Source organism: Leiobunum rupestre, chromosome 7, assembly GCF_980474605.1.
Source record: "Leiobunum rupestre chromosome 7, qqLeiRupe1.1.hap1, whole genome shotgun sequence".
NCBI classification, from domain to species: domain Eukaryota; kingdom Metazoa; phylum Arthropoda; class Arachnida; order Opiliones; family Sclerosomatidae; genus Leiobunum; species Leiobunum rupestre.
Window position 1 is genome coordinate 31170331 of NC_143390.1, and position 21840 is coordinate 31192170.

The window sequence follows — 21840 nt, forward strand, 5'->3', positions numbered from 1 at the left end:
GAAGCAAACATAATTTACGCGTATTGCTATAATTGATCTTCGTTCATAGGCGCGCGGATCTGACAGCGGAAAAATAACAACCAAAGAAAAAACAAACGAGTAAAATAAAACACGAAAGTGTAGCGAAGAATGGCTATCGATCGACTTTCACTCGGGAAAAGCGAGCCAGTAGCGGTCAATCTGACACCCCGCCTTCTTCTAGATAGTTCCAGTGGAGAAAATCGAAACCCGGTAGCGGAAGTTAACCGTCACTAGGCTTTCACCTGACATCATCGTCTGTAAAGTGGAAGGCTAGTGTCATCTTCCTTCGCCTCATAACGTCCCGCCTTTAAGGTTCGGCCGCCATATTGACAAAATTTAACGCGAAACCCGCTTATTTTGCGACCTCTATATCTTCAACCTGGGTACAATCAATTGACCCGGAATTTCAAACCGCCTCGAAAGCAAACAGCGCAAGATGGGGAAAGCCCATAGTCCCACTATTCCACTACAATACTATACGCTACGCCGAAGTTATACGCGGAGAAATGTAAAGAAAGCTATTTTATAAATATGAAGTTTCTTAAAATTCACTATTTTTTTTGGCTCCCAACCTCTCCGATCTCCCGCTTTGTACACATACATTCCCGGAGGAATAGGCAAACTGCTTCTATCGCGATACCCTGGAGGAAGAAAACGGCATTTTCAAACTAGCTTTCAGCCAGCCCCATTCACATATATAACCCCGATAAAAGTTATTTTTAAACCTCTAGAGATTCAAGTTTAAACTGTAGACAGACTTAGGCATATAAAAATAAATAGTTGAATATTTATTAAACGATTGAGAGAAGCGGCTAAACGTAGAATAAATTGAATCTCTAAAGGGCTAATAATAGATTCGTAATAATGGATTTCATCTATAAAGGGGATAATAATAGAGTGTTAATAGTGTATTTCATCTATAAAGGAGCTAATAATAGATTGGTAATAATGGATTTCATCTATAAAGGGGCTAATAATAGATTGTTAATAATGGATTTCATCTATAAAGGAGCTAATAATAGATTCGTTATAATGGATTTCATCTATAAAGGGGCTAATAATAGATTGTTAATAATGTATTTAATCTATAAAGGAGCTAATAATAGATTCGTAATAATGGATTTCATCTATAAAGGAGCTAATAATAGAATCGTATTGATGAATTTATCTATAAAGGGGCTAATAATAGATTCGTAAAATTGATTTCATCTATAAAGGAGCTAATAATAGATTCGTAATAATGGATTTAATCTATAAAAAGGCTAATAATAGATTCGTAATAATGGATTTAATCTATAAAAAGGCTAATAATATATTCATAATAATGGATTTAGTCTATAAAGGGGCTAACAATAAATTCGTAATAATGGATTTAATTTATAAAGGGGCTAATAAAAGATTAAATCCATAAAGGGGCTAATAATGGATTCATTCTATAAAGGCGCTAATAATATAGATTCAATTTATAAAGGGGCTAATAATAGATTCAATCCATAAAGGGCTAATAATGGATTCAATCTATAAAGGGGCTAATAATAGATTCAATCCTTAAAGGGGCTAATAATGGATTCGTAATAATTGATTTAATTTATAAAGGGGCTAATAATAGAATCGTATTAATGGATTTATCTATAAAGGGGCTAATAATAGAATCGTATTGATGAATTTATCTATAAAGGGGCTAATAATAGATTCGTAAAATTGATTTAATCTATAAAGTGGCTAATAATAGATTCAATCCATAAAGAAGCTAATAATAGATTCATTCTATAAAGGCGCTAATAATAGATTCATTCTATAAAGGCGCTAATAATAGATTAATTCTATAAAGGCGCTAATAATAGATTCATTCTATAAAGGGGCTAATAATAGATTCGATCCATAAAGGGGCTAATAATGGATTCATTCTATAAAGGTGCTAATAATAGATTCAATCCATAAAGGGGTTAATAATGGATTCATTCTATAAAGGTGCTAATAACAGATTCAATCTATAAAGGGGCTAATTATAGATTCAATCCATAAAGGGGCTAATAATGGATTCATTCTATAAAGGTGCTAATTATAGATTCAATCCATAAAGGGGCTAATAATGGATTTATTCTATAAAGGTGCTAATAATGGATTCAATCCATAAAGGGGCTAATAAGGGATTCAATCTATAAAGGTGCTTATAATATAGATTCAATCCAAAAAGGGGCTAATAACAGATTCAATCTATAAAGGGGCTAATTATAGATTCAATCCATAAAGGGGCTAATTATAGATTCAATCCATAAAGGGGCTAATAATGGATTTATTCTATAAAGGTGCTAATAATAGATTCAATCCATAAAGGGGCTAATAATGGATTTATTCTATAAAGGTGCTAATAATGGATTCAATCCATAAAGGGGCTAATAAGGGATTCAATCTATAAAGGTGCTTATAATATAGATTCAATCCAAAAAGGGGCTAATAACAGATTCAATCTATAAAGGGGCTAATTATAGATTCAATCCATAAAGGGGCTAATTATAGATTCAATCCATAAAGGGGCTAATAATGGATTTATTCTATAAAGGTGCTAATAATAGATTCAATCCATAAAGGGGCTAATAAGGGATTCAATCTATAAAGGGTCTAATAATAGATTCAATCCATAAAGGGGCTAATAATAGATTCAATCTATAAAGGGGCTAATAATAGATTAAATCCATAAAGGGGCTAATAATAGATTCAATCTATAAAGGGGCTAATAATGTATTCATTCTATAAAGGGGCTAAAATCTATAATATTGGGGCTAATAATAGATTCAATCTATAATATTGGGGCTAATAATAGTTTCAATCTATAAAATGGTTAATAATATATTCAATAATAATTGATTCAAGCTATAGAGTTGCTAATTATGTATTAAATCTATAGTAGAGCTAATAACATATTAAATCTATAGAGGAGCTAATAATATATTAAATCTATAGATGAGCTAAAAATAGATTCAATGTATAAAGGGGCTAATAATGGATTAAATGTATAGAGGGGCTAATAATGAATTCAATGTATAAAGAGGCTAGTAATGGATTTGTAATAATGGATTTAGTCTATAGAGGGGCCAATAATAGATTCGTAATAATGGATTTATCTATAAAGGGGCTAATAATAGTTTCGTAATATTGGATTTAGTCTATAAAGGAGCTAGTTAAATTTATTATTGTAAAACTCCAAACTTTTAGAATTTAGTAACTTTCTTGTTTTTTACCTAATATTACTTTTTATTTTTATTGTTGTTTTTCTGTTATCTTAAAATCAGAAAGAAAGTGTATATTTTGTCTATGCAAGAGGGCTATAAGTCGCATGTTGACTTGGCCCCCTAACCAAAAATGTACATGAGGTTATAAATAAAAATAATTTGAATTTGATTTGAATTTAATAATAGATTCGTAATAATGGATTTAATCTATAAAGGAGATAATAATAGATTCGTAATAATGGATTTAATGCATAAAGGAGCTAATAATAAATTCAATCCATAAAGGGGCTAATAATAGATTCAATCTATATAGGGGCCAGTAATATATTCAGTCTATAAAGGGGCTAATAACCGAAGATCATTTTAAAAAATGGGTATAAAACGTCAAATGATGTTAATTTTAAACTTTAACCTTATATTTAAACAATTTGTGGCTTAATATAAACCTAATTCGCTGTTTGGAAAGAGTACAACAGTTACGTTAGTAAATTTTAATGGGATTCCTATAGAACACATTGTCAAGTGACTTAGTCTCAGACAAATTAGTTTGTACGTACCTAAATTAGAAAGCATATTTAAATTAAAGATTCTAATGTTTGTTAATCAAACCTGCCTTGAAAACTTTCAATTTTCCAGTACTTCTATAATATTACGAGAGTTAATCTTTCCACTTCCGATTACGTATAGCGAACCTACCTAACTATAAATCAACGTTAGGACATTGAACCGTATTATAGCTGGCAAGCCATCGACCGATTTTCTTACGCGTATAGAAACGAATAAGAACCTCAAAAGGGGTAAAGGCGAACTTTCCAGCGATACAGCTAAAGCCATAAACTAAGCGAGAGTTCGCTAACAGGCGAGCTTAAAAGAATTGGGCTTAAAGCTAGTTTCCCCGCCGCTAACAGCGCGATCGACTGCTTCCATAAAACACTATAAAAACTTCGAAATGATTGTGGAAATAAAAGGTAAAAAGATACAGGAAGCGCAGCGAGAAAAAAGATGCGGGTAACATTTACAGGGATCAGGAAAGAAAGAAGAGAGACAATGGAAGGAAGGTTATATCCCGTCGCTGTGTGCTCCGTAAATCGTTGCAATCCCAATAACGGGCCGAGATTTCCGCTCCATCTTTTCGTTGCTTACAGGCGCCAGCGGCCGGTAAATATAAGGACGGGATCATTGGGAGCCAGTTTATTTGTGGAACGTGTTTCGCAAAAACTGCCGCGGATCCTTAATAGTGGCGCCCTCTATTAGAACATTTCTCGGCCACCTTTGCGCCGCTGCCTCAAATCGCCGATTGCTAAGCTTCGGCTCCGCGAATCTATACCAAGTAAAATCCCCGCAACGATACCAAAAAGAAGATATTACAGACACGCCAGGATGCAGCGTGGCCATCTTCTCGTTGCGAACCTTAAGCTGACTATACGAACTACCCCCTCCCGCTTTCTTCTTACCTAGTAGACCCCCCTCCCCCGTCTCCAATGGAAAACGTTATTTCAGCGAAAAAAGGTAAAAAGGGAGAGATATCTAGCTGAAAGAAAGCTTTTGTTTTTTTTTGCCGATACGGTTTTAAAAAGATGGTTAGGGACGTAGTTCTGTTTCACAGTCTCATTTCGAAGGCAACAAAGTTTAAATCAATCGATTGAATGGTTTAAATTGATGCATTAAAAGTGGATTTGTTCTTGTGAATTTAATGTATGATTAAATTATTAAACTAAAAATTTCGTAATTTGTAATTATTCATGTTAAAAAAATCTATAAGATTTGCAATCTGTGTTCCGAGGTGGAAAAATATTAGTGGAAAATAGAATGAAAATAAAGTACACTTCCGCAAAGGCCAAAGGGCAATAGCGAATGTACCAGTTGATAAATAGTAGACAATTGAAAAAATTTATTGAAAACAATTGTAAAAATTATTTATCGAAAAGACTAATTCAGATGTATTCCAATTGATACTTTTTTTTTAACTGTTTGTGTTGTATTATTGCAAATTAAATTGAAGTAAAATGATACTTGTCTAAAATAAAGTTTCATAATTTCAATCATACTAGTTATTTTTAGCAATATCCCTTTATTAAACAGTAATTGACACTTTTAACTAAATTTTACCATATTTTCCATTTTTTGATGTCTTGATATTTTATGAAAAATTGGCGTTTTGGTAACACTATTTCCTAACAAACTAATTCTGCATATGACCTTAGTCGAAGTTCAATGCGACATAACACAATTTTAACAGGCAATAGAAAACACAAAATGAAATTAAGCTAGATAAAATAGTTTTTCGACTGATATGTTCCCTGGATGTCCTAAAAGCCATTATAAAATGGCGTTGATATCAAGGTTCACCTTTTAAGAATTCCCTCTAATTATATCAACTACGTGAAGTTAAAATTATCCGATTAGTGTATACGTTAGAGTACATAAAGAAACCACAACGTTGGAAAGTACACTATTAAAAACCTTTATTTACGACAGTTGAAATTAATTAATTAATAATAATAATAATAATCAGCTAGGCTAATACCCAAGGCACTACCCTAGGCCTAAGTAATCAAGCGACTTTTAAAGCCATTAATTCAGGTGGCCGGGTTACAATGCGTAGGAGGATGGTGGCAAGCCCTTCATGCCACGTGAGCCAACAGCTCACTACACTAACTATTACCGTTAACCTCAACAAGTTTTTATGGAAATGGGAAACCGAAGAGCTCGGGGGAAAACCCCTTTAACCAGTGGGAAGATAACTTGCAAACTCAACGCAGAAGGAGTTGTTCCGAGTTTTCACCAAGTTCCAAAAACTGTGATCGAACCCGGCTCCTCTTGCTGCGAGGTGAATGTGCTAACCACTCCGCCACTCCACTTAATTAATTTGAACTGTCTTAAAAAAGTTTTTAATGGTGTACTTTCCAACGTTGTAATTTCTTTATGTACTCTACATCAACTACACCAAACAGAAGCGAATTCATAAGCTAGGTCCATTGTTCGTACGGAGGGTGAAAGATAAAAAGGGGTCCCAATCATTCCGATAATCCCCGACCAATCACGATGCTCATCGCTACGTCACTTGTCTCTTTGTTTCTCCGCCGCCATAGTACACGGAGGAAACTATACAGAAAGCGGGGTCTAGTTTCGATTGCGCGGATGGGGAGATGGCCTCCCCCCCCTTTTTTTATAGCCGTTGAAGAGGAGGATTAAGGGGGGATAAAGCGAGCCAACGTTGTCAATCGAAAACAGAAAACGGAGAGTGGATGCTGACTACGGGAACAGGACCCAATCGAAACGGATAAAAATAGACAAACACGTCCCTGGCGGCGGATTGATACCATCCAGCGTTATACGTGACTGATCAAATTATACACGCGGACTGTACCTAATCGCTGCCTTTAACAATACAATACGTTCGAACTGTATTTTATCTAGCGTCTATTCTAACTTTCCAAGAATAATAAAGGGGATTTTTTAAGGCGAATTTGGAGCGGCGGGGAAGATTCAATATCTAGGCCGATTGGGCCATCCAAAGGGGACTCGCTGAGCCGACAAGACCGCTCGTCCCTTTCAGCCGACTACAGTTAATTAAAATGAATATGCATGTAGGTTGAAGAACCGATTACGCTTAATAGGGTAATTATAGACGATCTAATGGTAAAATTTTATCTCCCAACTAGAGTAATTAGTATATATCGGAAAGACTTTATAAATATTTTTGCGCGGGCATAAGGGGAGTCGGCCCAGGGGGTTGTGATCAGCGGAGTGGGTTCGAGCGAGGGCTAAGCGAGCCCCGATATTAATATAACTTTTCACGGGGCAAACTAGGACGTTGAGGAGTTCCCAAAATTTCGAAGGTTATTAGCCCCAGATTGAGCGTGGGAGGATCCGAGAGGGAATAATTTAATTCTAAAATGAAATATTTAAGCCTCGAAATGAAAGTTCGACCGTCTTAATGGAATACAATCTCTAATTGACCAATAACGTATAGTTTCAAAATTAAACATATTAAATATATTAAATTTTTAAATCAGGAAAAATCTATTTGGAAATGCCTTTCAACAATTTAAATATTTTATGGGATTTTCTTGCGGTACTAATTAGAAAATGAAGAAAAATGTTGTTAGCAACGCAAATAAAGATTTAATTTTTGTCCACGAGTATACTACGTATCTTCCACGAATCTACCAAAGAATTTCTAAATATCCATAAAATTAACGTACCATCGACCACGTCTTTCAAGGTGGTCGCCATAAAATACGTCACGCAGTGGATTACGAAAGTTACTAATTTCCAAACGCGTGTAAATCCCTTAGGGTTAAAGTACGAGCGAGGGCATTGGCATTTAACCACGGGTAACTTGACTCCTTTCTGCAAAACCGACCGTTACTCGGTAGTAATTACATTTTATTCATCAATAATGTATTTAAACAAGGCAATTTAGAATTGCACTACATTGCAGAAACGTATAATGAAGTTCTATTTGGTTTTTAAATTAATAAGTACTAAATCACCGCGTTCGTTAATATTCCGAAAGCGTCCGAACCTTACCGGTTTGAAAGCCCGCGACCACCCATAGATCATTTCGAGCGAGCTTCGTACCGAATTTGGGATGTAAAGTTTATTCTACGCAAAACATACTGAAAATTGCGTTGAAATTACGAATGAAGCTATAGTTTAAAAATATTTCAACGCTTCTAGCAACAAATTATTTTTTTTAATTTAAGTAATATGAAATAAAAACTAGGAATGGTTATATCTTCTTCAGGTGTAGCTTACCTAAAACCAGGTTACAATTGCGTTCAGTAATAAAAAGTTTAGTTATAACAGAAGTTTATAAAATAGCTGTTACGAGAGAAGTATCCATTAATATTCGCAGATTCCCTAAACCGCTAATTTCCTGCCAAATCGCGGATGCGTATACCGCATTACGGCTCCAAATTTACCGAGTCTATTACTCCGCTTAAAATTTACACTGCGTAAGGATATTTAACTATTGAAAAACCCTATTTATCGATGAAATAGTATTAGAAAATCAATAAAAGACGGTCTTAACTCGGCACTATTTTTAAGTTAAACCTTTTTTCAAATCAACGAGAGCCCGCGTAGGTACATGTTTCAAGCGAATAAAATTAGCAAGATCAGTAGATGAATACTTCTCTCGTAAGAAAAATATTATATACTTCTATAAACCAGATCTTAAAAGGATCATCTTACGAATTAGGGTCTTAATAGGTGGTTTTTTTTGGCCTGTTCTGGGTTTTTTGAGCAGGTTCAAAAGCGTAGCCCTATGACGTCATTTTACTCCAATTCTATCTTGACGAAAAAAACGAGGTGCCGTAAGAAGGGAGTAGTTAGAGGTTAAAGGTTATATATTTGTTTTGTTTTTAAGATGGCGACCGGTGGTGAGATCATCAATATAGGACTCATTTTTCTTATTTATTTAATAATAATAAAAATCAGCTAGGCTAATACCCAAGACACCGCCTAAGTCATCAAGCAACTTTTAAAGTCATTAAATAGCATTTAACAATTGGATATTTGTTATTAAAAGCTGGCCACATGTGAAGATGTTCAAAACCCGTTATGTTTTCGTGAAACGAAATTTAAGCAGACGAATTTTCTATATAAGCTTGATTACTCTCTCTACACCTCCTTTCGAGGAGGAGTAAAAAGTGTAACCTTAGAGCTCTGGAACAAGCGAACAAAATTCGGGACAGGGTAAATCTTACCCCGAGAACAGGCGAATAAAACGTTTTAGGGTAAAAAGTTTACACTTTTTGTCCTGGGACAGGCGAAAAAAAACCAACTACAGATAGTCTATGATTCAACGGAGGGGTTAAGCCACCCCTTAAAGCGTGCAAGAGAAACTTGTAAGAGTATAGACGTTGCTTTATTATGTACAATCTTATCTCCTACAAGTTCCCCCTACACGTTCTCTAAAGGGTGGCTTAACCTCTTTATTATTTTGCCTTACAAATGAAATATGCAAAATATAAAAATGTAAAATTTATGAAAAAACCTACGCATATATGTATTTTTTTAAATTTAACACAACCTATTTTAAATGAAAGAGTAAAACAAAGTTTCTTGAACACTATTAAATTGAATTTTAACGCCGATCTCGCTAATAAATTTATATAAAGTTTTTTAAACTTTAGGAATCCATTACGTTAAAACCATAACTCAAAAGGCGAAACAACGGAGAGAAAAAGTTTGAAATTATTCAGCATTGAGTTATAATGAGCCAGATAATTAATCATTTTCTCCAAAAATAGCATAAGAGAACAAAAAAGGGTTTAATAAAAAAAAGATTTTTTGGATCAACGAGGGAATTTAAACATTTTTACCAAAACAATTTTAAAATTACCATTTTTCCATTCGTAAGCTTTTAAATATGGGCGTTATTATCTAAGCAAAACTAACCATTTTTTATTTAACAATATATCCAAAAAGATGAAGGCGGTAAAATATCATATTACACGCGGGAAAAATATAATGTAGGTCTTACATATTTCTTGCCTTAAAAGAAAACGCTATCTTAGGCTGGTTTGGCGTAAAAGTCAACTTTTTCACGCTCCGATGTAGCCCAATTTTTAGGGATAAGCATATTTGTATTACATTTTATCGCTGTCTAAGAAAATTCTCTTATTTTCTTTAATGTCTTAAAGAAAGGCTTTTTCGTTGGGAAATAATAAAACATAATAAAAATATAATCACGGAATAGACGGGGTAAAGCTATTACGATCCTTGTACATAATAATAATATTATAGCCTATTTTTTAAGATACGGCTGTAATAAAACTTTGTGGTGTTTCTTTATCGCTACAAGATCTTTCGACCTACAGGTATCCGCGCTATAATCAGCGTTGTAGAAATATTAATAAGCATATACATACATTTGGTTAAATTACACTAATTATACTTTATTTAAAATTATTTACATTTAAATTTAAAATATTTTATTTTACCATAATTGAAGAAACCTGTTCTCTTAAGCATAAATTATGCACCAATCCATTAGAGACCTGATAAGAAATTCACACTCTACACAGGGACACGATTACGTCTAAAATTATTATATTTTTAAGTTTAAAGAGAAAATGTTTTTCCAAACATAACCACCAAGAAACCCTCCGCGCATGCACTTATCCCTTTAAAGGGTGTTTGCATCGATTATTCGTCCTCACTCCTGTTCAAAATGCGCCTCTTTACGACCTCCGCATCTCGAAATTGTAAATTGAGATAAAAGTTTGACTTGACAATCTCAACAAGTTCGGGCAAGCGGATCGACGACGTTGGTACTCGGAGGAGAGGAACTCATCTCAGCCTCCTTCGCGGCGATCATTAGATGGCTTTGGGAGTCGAGACAAAACCCGGAGTCAATCCCGTATCAGCGCCTATAGATTACAACAATGGCCAAAGGTAGACCCGGCGCGCCACCGAGAGCTTCCCAATTAAGACACCCGGGGGCGCTTTAATCGGCGCTTCGCTAAACAAATCCAGACCCCCACCGCCACCCTCCACAGAGATCAACTGCACTCGCGTACAAGAACGGCTCCCGTATACGATAATTATAGTCCAAAGAGAACTGACCTGCGAGTGCTGCGGTTTGGGCTGCATCCAAGCCTGAATATTCTGTTCCAAATACTGCTGAGCTTGCTGCGCCACGGGCCCCGGAACCGGACCCGACTGCGAAGGCGACTGCGAAGCCGGAGACGTACTCGAAGATTTCGTTTGTCTCGACATGATGTTGCACGAATTTCCACCCCTAAAAAAAACAAACAAAAATAAAAAATGATTAAAACAATTAAATCGACAACAAAACCTTGGAAACAACACGGAAAAAATTATTACAACGATTACGCCCTTACAAAAAATTCTATAGACTAGATATACATTTTGATATAAATAAGGTTTTCTATTGAGTGTCCTGTAATTAATTCTATAGAAAATACATCGAAAAAGGTACAAATTTTTATAAAATATTTTTTCAATGCCAAGAATTACACAAATTTCTCTAGATTCTTTAAAAAAATTGTAATTTCTACACATAATTCTTTAGATCCTACCGAAACGTTTAGTAATTTCTACAGGATTCCGAATACATTTCAATAGTATTTCTATATAATATTTTTAAAATGCCAATAGAAAATGGCACACAATTCTTTAGATTCTACAAAACAAATTATAGGATTTACAATATATTTCAATAGTATTTTTATATAGCATTTTTCAAATGCCGATAGAAAAAGGTCCACATTTCTTTAGATTCTACGAATTGTTTTTTTATAGGATTTCGATTACATTTCAAAAGTATTTCTATATAATATTTTTTAAATGCCGATAGAAAATGGCCCACATTTCTTTAGATTCTACCAAAAAAAAATTATAGGCTTGCGAATATATTTCAAGAATATTTCTATAAAATATTTTTCAAATGCTGATAGAAAAAGGTCCACATTTCTTTAGATTCTACCAAAAAAAATTATAGGCTTGCGAATATATTTCAAGAATATTTCTATAGAATATTTTTGTAAGGGCGTAACTGCAGATACCAAAAAAGCGAGACTTGGGTAAAAAGCGCCGAATCAATACGAATGAAAATCATAGAAAATCAATGAGTAAATGATTAGTCGGGCGCCGCTTATCGGGGAGTCGGAGGAGATGGGTTGAAATTTGGCGAAACACCCTGGCTCCGTGTCTCTCCAGATTGACGGCGAGATAAGAGCGAGGGGGGCTCGGGAAACGATGCGGACTAAAATAATGAAAGCGCGGCCGAAAACTTATTACCGGTACCTAAATTCGTCCTCCAATTATTGAGCAACGAAGCATCCCCTTTTTCTAACGCGACAGAGAAGCCTTTTAAATAAAGTTTAACCACCGGATTAACGACTTCGTTTACGAGGCCACCGAAAACTCTTTAGACTCCTCCGCCCCTGCCACTGACAAAGAATTCGTTACTCGCGCTCCGGTTACCATAGCAACATCAATGTTCCAGGTATATTCGTTTTAACACCTCAAAGGACGGGAGTAGGCCGCAAATTTGACGCGAGAAGCCCTAAAAAATATCACTTCAAAAATTTCTTCTAAGAATTAACGTTTAAGAAATGTTACAAAATAAGCCATTCTATAAAGTCGTTACGCTTGCCGAACTTGATTTTGTATCGCTTTCGTCAAGAGATACGTAGGAGTTCAGTTCAGTTTTGAAGGTTAGATCTTTATTAAAAGGGCGACTCATTGAATTTTAATTCGTGTCTTGTTCAACTTGTTAAAATGTTTCACGCGCTCTTTAATATTTTAGCGTAAAATGCTCGTGCATTTTTCAAGAAGCACGCGCGAAATCGCTCGAGCCAATTTACGCTAAAATATCAAGACGCGCGTGGAACTTTTTAACAAGTTGAATAAGACATAAATAGAGTTTATGCTAGCGTCTATTGGCTATCATAGTGAAACGTCACTTCTACGTCACGAGTGACGCGCCCGATTCATTTAAACAAGAAGGCCAATGTTACTTTATAGAAAACCCAATAATAATAATAATCAGCTAGGCTAATACCCTTGGCACCACCTAAGGCCTAAGTCATCAAGCGACTTTTAAAGCCATGAATTCAGGTGGCTGGGTTACAATGCGTAGGAGGGTGGTGGCCAACCCTCCATGCCACAGCTCCCGACACTAACTATTACCGCCCATATACTAAAACCGCAGGATTAAAAAAATTGTTAACCTACGCTTAACGGAAGATCATATTAAATAAGGCAATTTATCAACGTATTGGCCATCCCAATAATCCGTCTTGAGTCTATTCGCGGCAGCGAGTAGGCATTAGTTACAAAATTCATTATTCAGTCTCCCCGCAAACTTATTCCGCGCGCCCGACCAGAAGGGAAAAAAATCGTCTGCTGACTTTTTCCATTATACAGACAGAAAAAAACCGTGACAAAATCCAGTTTGCGCGCATTATATAAGTAATAAAAGGGGTTGAAGCTTTCGTTGCTCTCGCCGCGCATAGGCGTATAGACGCTCAGATAAGGAGCAGCCCACTGTTTAGGCTCAGTGTAAAATATTAACTAAGGTAGGCTGGTCGTGGAAAACCCCTAATAAAAAGAACCCTTAAAAAAATATTAAATCCGTTCGTGGATAAGAACGCGTGAAAGGCTTAGACTTTGCGAGCTGCCTCCAGGCAAGAATAATAATATTTTTCAGCACTTTCCAATATTCTTGACGTGTATTCGAAAAAATGGAAAATCCTATAATCGGATGGTTGGGAATTTTGTTATAGAAAATAGGGAGTCTCTAAGGATAAGTTCGCTATAATTCAGTCGCTATTTTGAAAAATACATTTTACCTTCAAAATTTTAAATCAACCTTGCTTTTTTATTAATCTCATAAATAACGTAATAACCTTAAATATGATGCTAGGGTAATTTTTCTACCGCATCGTTTCTTCATGTGACGCCAAGAAATTGAGAAAGCGCCAACTTATAGTGATTTCTTTAAACGCGTATTGACTAGCTTATTTATCATTTGAGGTCAAAGCCTAGAAACAATTAAAAACTTTCAAAATGTAAAATTAAAACTTTTTTGGCAAATTAAATAACACGTATTGAATCGGAACGTAGATTTGATTACTTCGTATATTTTTCGAATTTGATGTCTAAGCGACTTTTACATTTTCAGTTTATCAACCTCAAACTACAATAATTGGATGGATTGAATTTCAACAGGAATCCGTATTTCTACTCGAAATGCTTATCCTGCCGTATCACGTACGGTAAGATCACTCTGACGGCTTTGGTCCCGACTACGAGATAAAAAAACCCTTTGCGCGCACTCCCCTCTCACGTTGTTGTTTGTTAAGATAACATAGTCAGCCACATCGAGACGAAAATCTACCACGATAAGTATTCCAAGTAAAGGTATGGATTCCTGATTTCAACCAATAGGCAAATAACGAACAGTACTGATTTCCAAATTATGGGTATTTTAATCTATCCGCTAATTATTTCAATGGCGAAGAAAGCTGTTAGTAAAGAAAATGCACCAACACGGATACAAGTGTCATACTAATTGTCTTACGTTACTTATGATAATATGGTCTGAATTTTTTCTAAACGTCCTATAATAAATAAAACAGATTTATTTAAAGAATAATAAATAAGGAAACTTCACGATCAAATGAATCGTTTCAAAATTAGATTCTGCGTAAAAATTAACATACAAATTCTGTAATATGAAAACTTTTTTCTTCATTTGAAAAAAAGCGCACTTGGTAGTCCCATTCGATAAATACCCGAGAAGAATACAAAAAATTTAATGGTACGCGAACTATAGAGCTCGAGTTAGCCATACTAAAGAAAACCACGAGATCAGGGAGAGGGTGGGAGTGGCATTACCAGGACTGAATGGAACGACGGTCTAGAGCCGCGAATCGAAATTCTGCCGTCGTATTCCAGAAATACTTGACGGGGAGACGCGATAGTGCCTTATAAGATAATAGTAAGAAGGGTGCGGGGATGGGCTCGCTTTCGCCGGATCATATTGCGCGCGAGAATGGCACCAGAGACCTTTATCAGCGCCGTTTCCTCCCGCCTCATTAGACGGAATAGCGACGCGTTGCGCGATGCGAAAAGCGCGTGCCGCCAGAAAGACCTCGCTTCCGCTGAAAAGCCAGAAACCCTGACTTTGGAGGAACGCGTTCTACCACTCCTAACCCGACTGTTTTCTTCCAAGCGGGGACCTTAACGCGGTTTCTGGTATCGGGGTGTCAGCTAACCCCCGCGCGATCGCTAAAAGAACGCCAACTTCTCCCCGTCGTTGGTCGGAGGAGAAACACACAATGGAGAAACGTCGCTAAGATACCAATAAGACCCCATCATCGCGTCCGATGCTAAAGAATTCGTCGTACTTTACATATCCGAGTTCACGATGGCAAGACGAGGTCTCAAGCCGATAACGGACATATATTAAATTGAAAATACAAGCCGAAGCGACCATCTAGATTACCAGGAACAACCCAAGAACAACGATTCCCGCGTTTCATCCAAATCTAAAGTAAAAAACTTTGTTACCTTAACAAATCTGTTCATCTAATATTACTTTTATGTTATTACCACGTAAACTAAGCTTTCAATTAAATTTATTTTAGTAATTAATAAGTAGTACAAACGTTTCGAGGGGCCAATTCCGCTAGCGACTTAAAGGCCTTCGCGACAAGAAACTAATACAAACCACTATGACTCTCGGATATGACAATCAAATATGTATAGAGAACCGTAAATGCGGAAGCAATTCGAAACCCGAAAAGTGGATTGTTATAAACAAATACGCTTCGAAGCGGATACCGAAGAGTCGAAAATAATTCATCGCGAAAGGAAGTTACGGAATAACAACGAGCGAAATTTTGCATAGCGCTAAAATAGCCTTCATCGGTGATGGGAATGTATACACTTCGGGATGTTTCAGATGGTATTAATTTAAAGATAAACACGACAGATATTTGATATTACGTAAACAATCATTTTGGAATTTGTGTAAGCAAAATTTTGATATTAAATAAGTTGCGTAAATAAATTCTTAATATTAAGTTGCCTAAACAAATTCATTATATCAGAGAAGGGGGTTTATTACGAACTTCCGCTATTATATTAAAATTTTACTCCGCGAAATTCATTTATTTATTCGTATTGAAGAAGCCGACGATGAAGCTGGTTAAAGATGATCTAAGGAATGTTACTTATGTATTAATAGATTAGGACTACAAGTGAAATTGACTTTACAGAAAGCTAAGCCAGTCTTGGTCAAAATATGACCATTTTACAAATGAGGGTATAATCTAGAATCTCATTGTGGTTTTAATTCCTTTAGGAGACTATCTCCGAGACACTCGGAAGAAGAAAAGTTGAATTCAGGAATTAAAGGAAGGAACGGATACTTTCATTTATCAAAAAAGAGCATTGTTTTCCTTTTGAAAGGCTCTAATCCGGGAGGTCGATTCCATCCGCTGACCTCCGCGTGTTGCCAAGAACGCTTTCGAGCGGAAACAATCGCAATCATAAGTCACTCGCCGCAGCCTGGCAATATGCCACTCGCAACCACGCGGAGAGACACTCCGGGCCACCGACCGTGATACCAAAAGTGACGCTAGCCTCCTTTCGTCCTTTGACCGTTCCTTCCGCGTCTTCGGCGAGCGCCCCCCGAGACACAACCACCACGACTTTCCTCCCTGACAGTTGGCAGTTAAACGGAGCACTCGCGACACGAAGCACTTCGGCCATTTTCTCCGACAAGAGACGTCGTCATTGACAAGGACGCGCTCATTTTTTTCGTGACGATGGGAAGATCGCGACTCCCTCGAGTGAGCCGACGTCTCCGAGAGTAAGAAGAAGCGACTAGTTAATGGCGACGTCTACCGTTTACTTTCGGCATTATTTATTCGCTATAATGTTGACGGATCGCTTCCGGCTGTCACTCGCTCCTCCATTCTTCAGTCACTTCCTCTCGTTGGGCCGCCTTCTATTATTGATAGACTTTTCTTTTTCAATGTGAGTCGAAAGGGTAGGGGGGGGGGGGTGTATCGAAAATCGGCTCCGCAAAAAACAATGGCAGTTTTTAAAGCGGAGATTTAGACATCAGACAATGTCATATAAGTTCATATTTCAAAGAGGAAGGACATTTAGGTCAACCGTGTTATAAAATATTCAATATTTAGACGGTCTTCATTAAATATTTAAGTAGGCTCTTGGGTTAGTTTTATAAATCTTCTAGTTTTCTCAATTGAAGTTTCAAGAGACGCTAATTCGAGGTTCAATTAAGGAAATTTTTTAAATAACTATACTTCAGAAGTAAAATTTTGCTTTTACTCTTGTACGATATTTATCGCAAAATGTATGCCGCGAAATTGAGCGTGTCACATTTATTAAATCAAATTACTATACTACAATTTAGGGGCTTGACACTTAACCTTTAAAGAAATCTAGTGTACGAGTAGCGGAGAAATTGAAATCTTTATTTCTGGAAATCTACAAGAAATATGATAAATTTTAAAAATCTGAAGAAATATGAGAAATATTAAGAAATAAGATGATCTAAGAAATATCGGAAATAGTCTGAGAAATAGGATGAATTGAGAAATATCGGAAAAAGTTTGAGAAATAGGATGAATTGAGAAATATCGGTAATCGTTTGATAAATATAATCAAATAATGTATTGAAAGATATCGAAAATAGTTTGAGGAATAATATTAATTGAGAGATATTGGAAATAGTTTGAGAAATTTCAGATATTTAAGATATTGTATATATCTCAAATATTTATGAAGTATTGAGAAATATCATAAGAAAATTTAGGAAATATCGTAAAATATCTTTGAAAATATTGGAAAATACAAAACTAAGAAATACAAATGAAATATTAGAAATATATTTGGAAATCATAAATCTGGGGAAACATCAACTAAGAATAAAAAGATTAGCAGTGTTGGGAATCGGGTGGCTATGAAAGCCAAACCCTACGACCGAAAACAGCAACAATTCATCCCAAATTACTTAATTAAATCTAATTAAAATGAACTTACCAAAACCAGAGCGACACCACACATGCACGGCCAATACGATGCCAATCAATTCACCGACTACATATTTTGCTCGTTTAAAAATTCGTATCTTATAAAAACGGCATTAAATTCGTCATTTCAACAATCTGAAAGGAAAACTTGAAGGGTGCAGCGCGATAACCCGCTGCGCGCGCTGGGCATGGCCGTCGATTTGTAGTGCGGTGGGAGGTCACTGGTGGCGCCGCTGGCCGAAATGAACCTTGAACGTGGGCCGCTAATTACCCAGCTCGTCAAAACCTGGAGATGTTGCGCAACACTTTAGCTTACCCCAGTAAACCTCTCCTCGCATCTTTCAATAGACGAAAAGCACCTACACCCACGGAAACGTTTCTAACAGAAGAAACTCAGTCGGGGGGGAAATACGAGGGCTGGGATTTTAATCGAATGGTAACTTTAAATAAAGCGAAGATAACAGTCGTTGACCTTGAGGATCACCCGAGAATTATAATGTTACTTCTCTCCGTGAAAATATTACTACGTAGTGTTGTAAGTCGGAAATTTTTTCGGGAAATGACCGAGGCCTTTTTTCCGGAAAAATTTCCGTACTTTTCCGAAAAAAAATATAAAAAGTTTTCATTCCATGATAAGTATAATATATTGTTTGCAAATTTAAATAAAGCGGCATTTTCGGCTAATTTTTTCGAATCTGAAAGTAAAACTAAACCTCTAGACTAGTTTAAACTGGTTAACAGTTTATCACTATTAATGTTTTTAAGTATGTGTACTGATATTAAACATTTTATATCGATATAAAGTTCATAACATTAAAAACCCTTAAAAACTCATTTATCTTTCAATTTTTTATTTTTCCGATTTGCGGAAAGTTTTCCGGAAATTTTTCCGCATTTTATTTTTAAGGAAAATTATCAACACTATTACCACGTATTTCGACCACCGTTGAATTAATTTAACGGTAGGAATTTATATATTATCCCGAATGATATAGCATTGTTCGCTTTGGCTTATTTAACATTTTAATATCATTTAAGAATAGTAACTATTTAAACGGAGTTTTAGCGTAAGCGTACATTCGTTCTGTAACGAGGGACGGAGCGCTAAGTTGGTGAAATGTAGAGCGAAAACAAAGCAACGATTTTAGCAACGAATGGGTGGAAAATTATAGATAGAGGGAACACGCTAACGCGTGAAATTTCGCAATGTTCAGAGAGAGGGGGGAGGGGGCTAACGGGAAATTGTGGCCGCGCGCGCGAAGCAAACCAGGTTGTCGGGAATTAATACAAACTATACTCAGGGTGTCTGTTATTATTGTGTTTGGGCGACGCCATAGGACGGAGGAGAGGAAAGATAGGGGAAATGGGAGGGGGGGGCGAATTGGAGTATGCAAAACAGATCCCGCGCGTGCAAATGGAGCGCGTTAAATCAAGGAGGGGTTGCCATGGCGACGGGATGGAAAAGAGAGAGAAAAAAAGATGGAAGCCTGGCAGGGCGGGGAGGCGGCCGAATACTTGTAACGGGAGCGTAATGGGATGGAGAAATGTTCGAAATTCCAGAGGATAGAGAGAGCGCGGTGGCCTCGTGCACCAGAAGCTATTAATGTGAAGACACCCCCTTTCCTGGCCTGCCTAGTGGAAAAGGCCGGAATATGGCCACCACCAACAGCGACGGGCCCATGCAGGGCTCAATCCCCCCTCCCACGTCTCTTACAGCCCCCTCACGCTTCGACGCTGCTGCAACAACCAAAAGGGAAATCTACCAAAAACTAAACTCTATTTTTTTTGGCTCAGTCGACACGTTTCGTTGAAAATAAAATGAATTTCGGAAAAATATTCGAGCAAAATGTAGTAGTAATAGAAGAAGTGGGTGCAGTATATAAACATACCTACGATCGTTCTGTTTTTAGGCCACATAATATTATCATAAGTTTATAATATATAGTACTGTAGAAGTATCCATCGTAAAAATGGTACGTGTACCATCGCGTGGACGTTTCCAGTGGGTACAAATTCCAGGCGAGTTCCGGATGGGTACACCGTATCGTGACTGAACGCGTGACAATTATACTGGTAAGGAATATTCAATGATTTAAACACTATATTTTCCACAAAGTAAGTATTTGACGTATTTCGCCCGCACTATGATTTTCTTTAAACGTATATCATTAGTGATATATCTACTTATCTCCTAAGATAAGTGTTACGTACTTCTGACGTTATCTATCCAAAAGTACTACTAAATATTGGATCTGAACTCCGAAAGAACATTTAGGAGTTTTAGTAATACGTTACAAATTAAGTATTTGACGTATTTCGCCCGCACTATTATTTTCTTTAAACGTATATCATTAGTGATATATGTACTTATCTCCTAAGATAAGTATTACGTACTTCTGACGTTATCCATCCAAACGTGCTACTAAATATTGGATCTGATCTCCGAAAGAACATTTAGGAGTTTTAGTAAAACGTTATTCATTACTTTAACACTGTTTGCTATCTCATTTGAAATTGAAAATATAGACAGATGACTGAGAGGGTAAATATTGGCCTTAATGGACAATTACTCGAACTAGGTAATCAAATGGAAATTGCGATCAACCGAACCAAACTACGATTCACCTTCAGTGGAGAGTTTTGAAACGAAACTAAATAGGTCGTAATAATGAGCAGAATTTCCATTTTGTAAGGGAAGGTGACCAATTTCAGCCACCCGTGACAACTGGAGAGTACCGCTCTCTATCCTACTATGACAAATGCTCGTAGAGAATCATTTAAAATCAACAGGGTGTGTTTTTCTCACACACACCAGCGCATTTCGATAAAAGGCAGAGGGCTTACATTATCACGGTATAATTAAAATTTTCAAAACACAAGAGTCATTTTCCAAGTTCTAGCGGCTGGCGGAAAAGAGCCATTACTCGGAGAAGCCTGTCCCTGTCCCCATCCTTTCACACCTCCCGGACAATAGGCTGTCCGTGTCCATTACTCTTATAAACGCGGATAGTCGAATATATTATACGCCGAGTGTCTCTTTCTGGTCCGGCTTAATTGCCTCAAACAAAGAGTAAAAGCGCGATCAAGAAGAGGAACGCATTAACCAAAACCCGCCTTTAGAAAGAACGCGCTCAAGTTTTTAATTATTATTTATTGGGCGGAACTCGGAAGGAATTTATTCTAATATATGAAGAGAAGCCATAAATATACTGCCAAGATATCATTTTCTTCGAATAACGAGCCAAATTAGCGATTAAATTTAGTAATTTGTAACGGCTTAGCCCATATAGCCGCGGCTAATTATAATGGTCGTAATTACGTGGTAGAATTAATTTCAAGGTCAGTCTACAAGATATTTGCAGATGGACCAAATATTGCGGGCGAAATTGTACCATGGGCATCGATTAAACATTGATGTCATACACGGATCATTACTCCTATCCCACACAATGGAAAACTCGGATAATACCATCAGCTTTGAGCTTCATTCTACTAAGTATATAATTATATCAAAACGCTCTTCGATACAATAGGTTTACGTACAGATTGACGCGGGCACTTGGAAAAAATCCATTTACATCAAAATCCATCCGTCGAAAGGGTTGAAGCAAACAAAAATTAACGCTTCGACACCTCTCAACAAGAAGAGAAACCAGCTCCCCCGTTATCCCATATCAGCTTGGCATTCAGTTAACCATTCACCGACGTTCTGGCTCGCGCCAGAGACTTCCATTAAAGGGAAGGAACACCTCGAAATAACGTCGTCAACGTTGTCAGGTCACTGGGCGTGAATCGGGGAAAAGGCGACAGATTTGCGAGTTGCGGCTAAAACCTTAATAATAAGCCTATTCCGTGATCGAAGCCGCGCCGGGTGATTTGGAGAGGCAAAGAATCAGCCCCATCTCTCGGAGACCCCCCTTCTCGAGTGTTATAGGCCTATTTTAGGTACTTAGGGATGCCGGGGCAGGTTCGCCATCCGCGATAGGGTGAAAACTCCGACGTGGAACGCGGCGAAAGACCACCAGAAGACGAAT

General features: G+C 36.8%; 1 protein-coding gene across 2 annotated transcripts in view; it reads right to left on the reverse strand.

Moving 5' to 3' along the window:
- Window positions 1–21840, reverse strand: part of LOC149936052 (uncharacterized) — a 227092-nt gene that overhangs the window by 141075 nt on the left and 64177 nt on the right. For both annotated transcript variants that reach the window (XM_090180790.1, XM_090180791.1), the window contains exon 2: window positions 10836–11010. In XM_090180790.1, the coding sequence (XP_090036916.1) occupies window positions 10836–11010 (175 nt within the window). The remainder of the gene's footprint in view (window positions 1–10835; window positions 11011–21840) is intronic.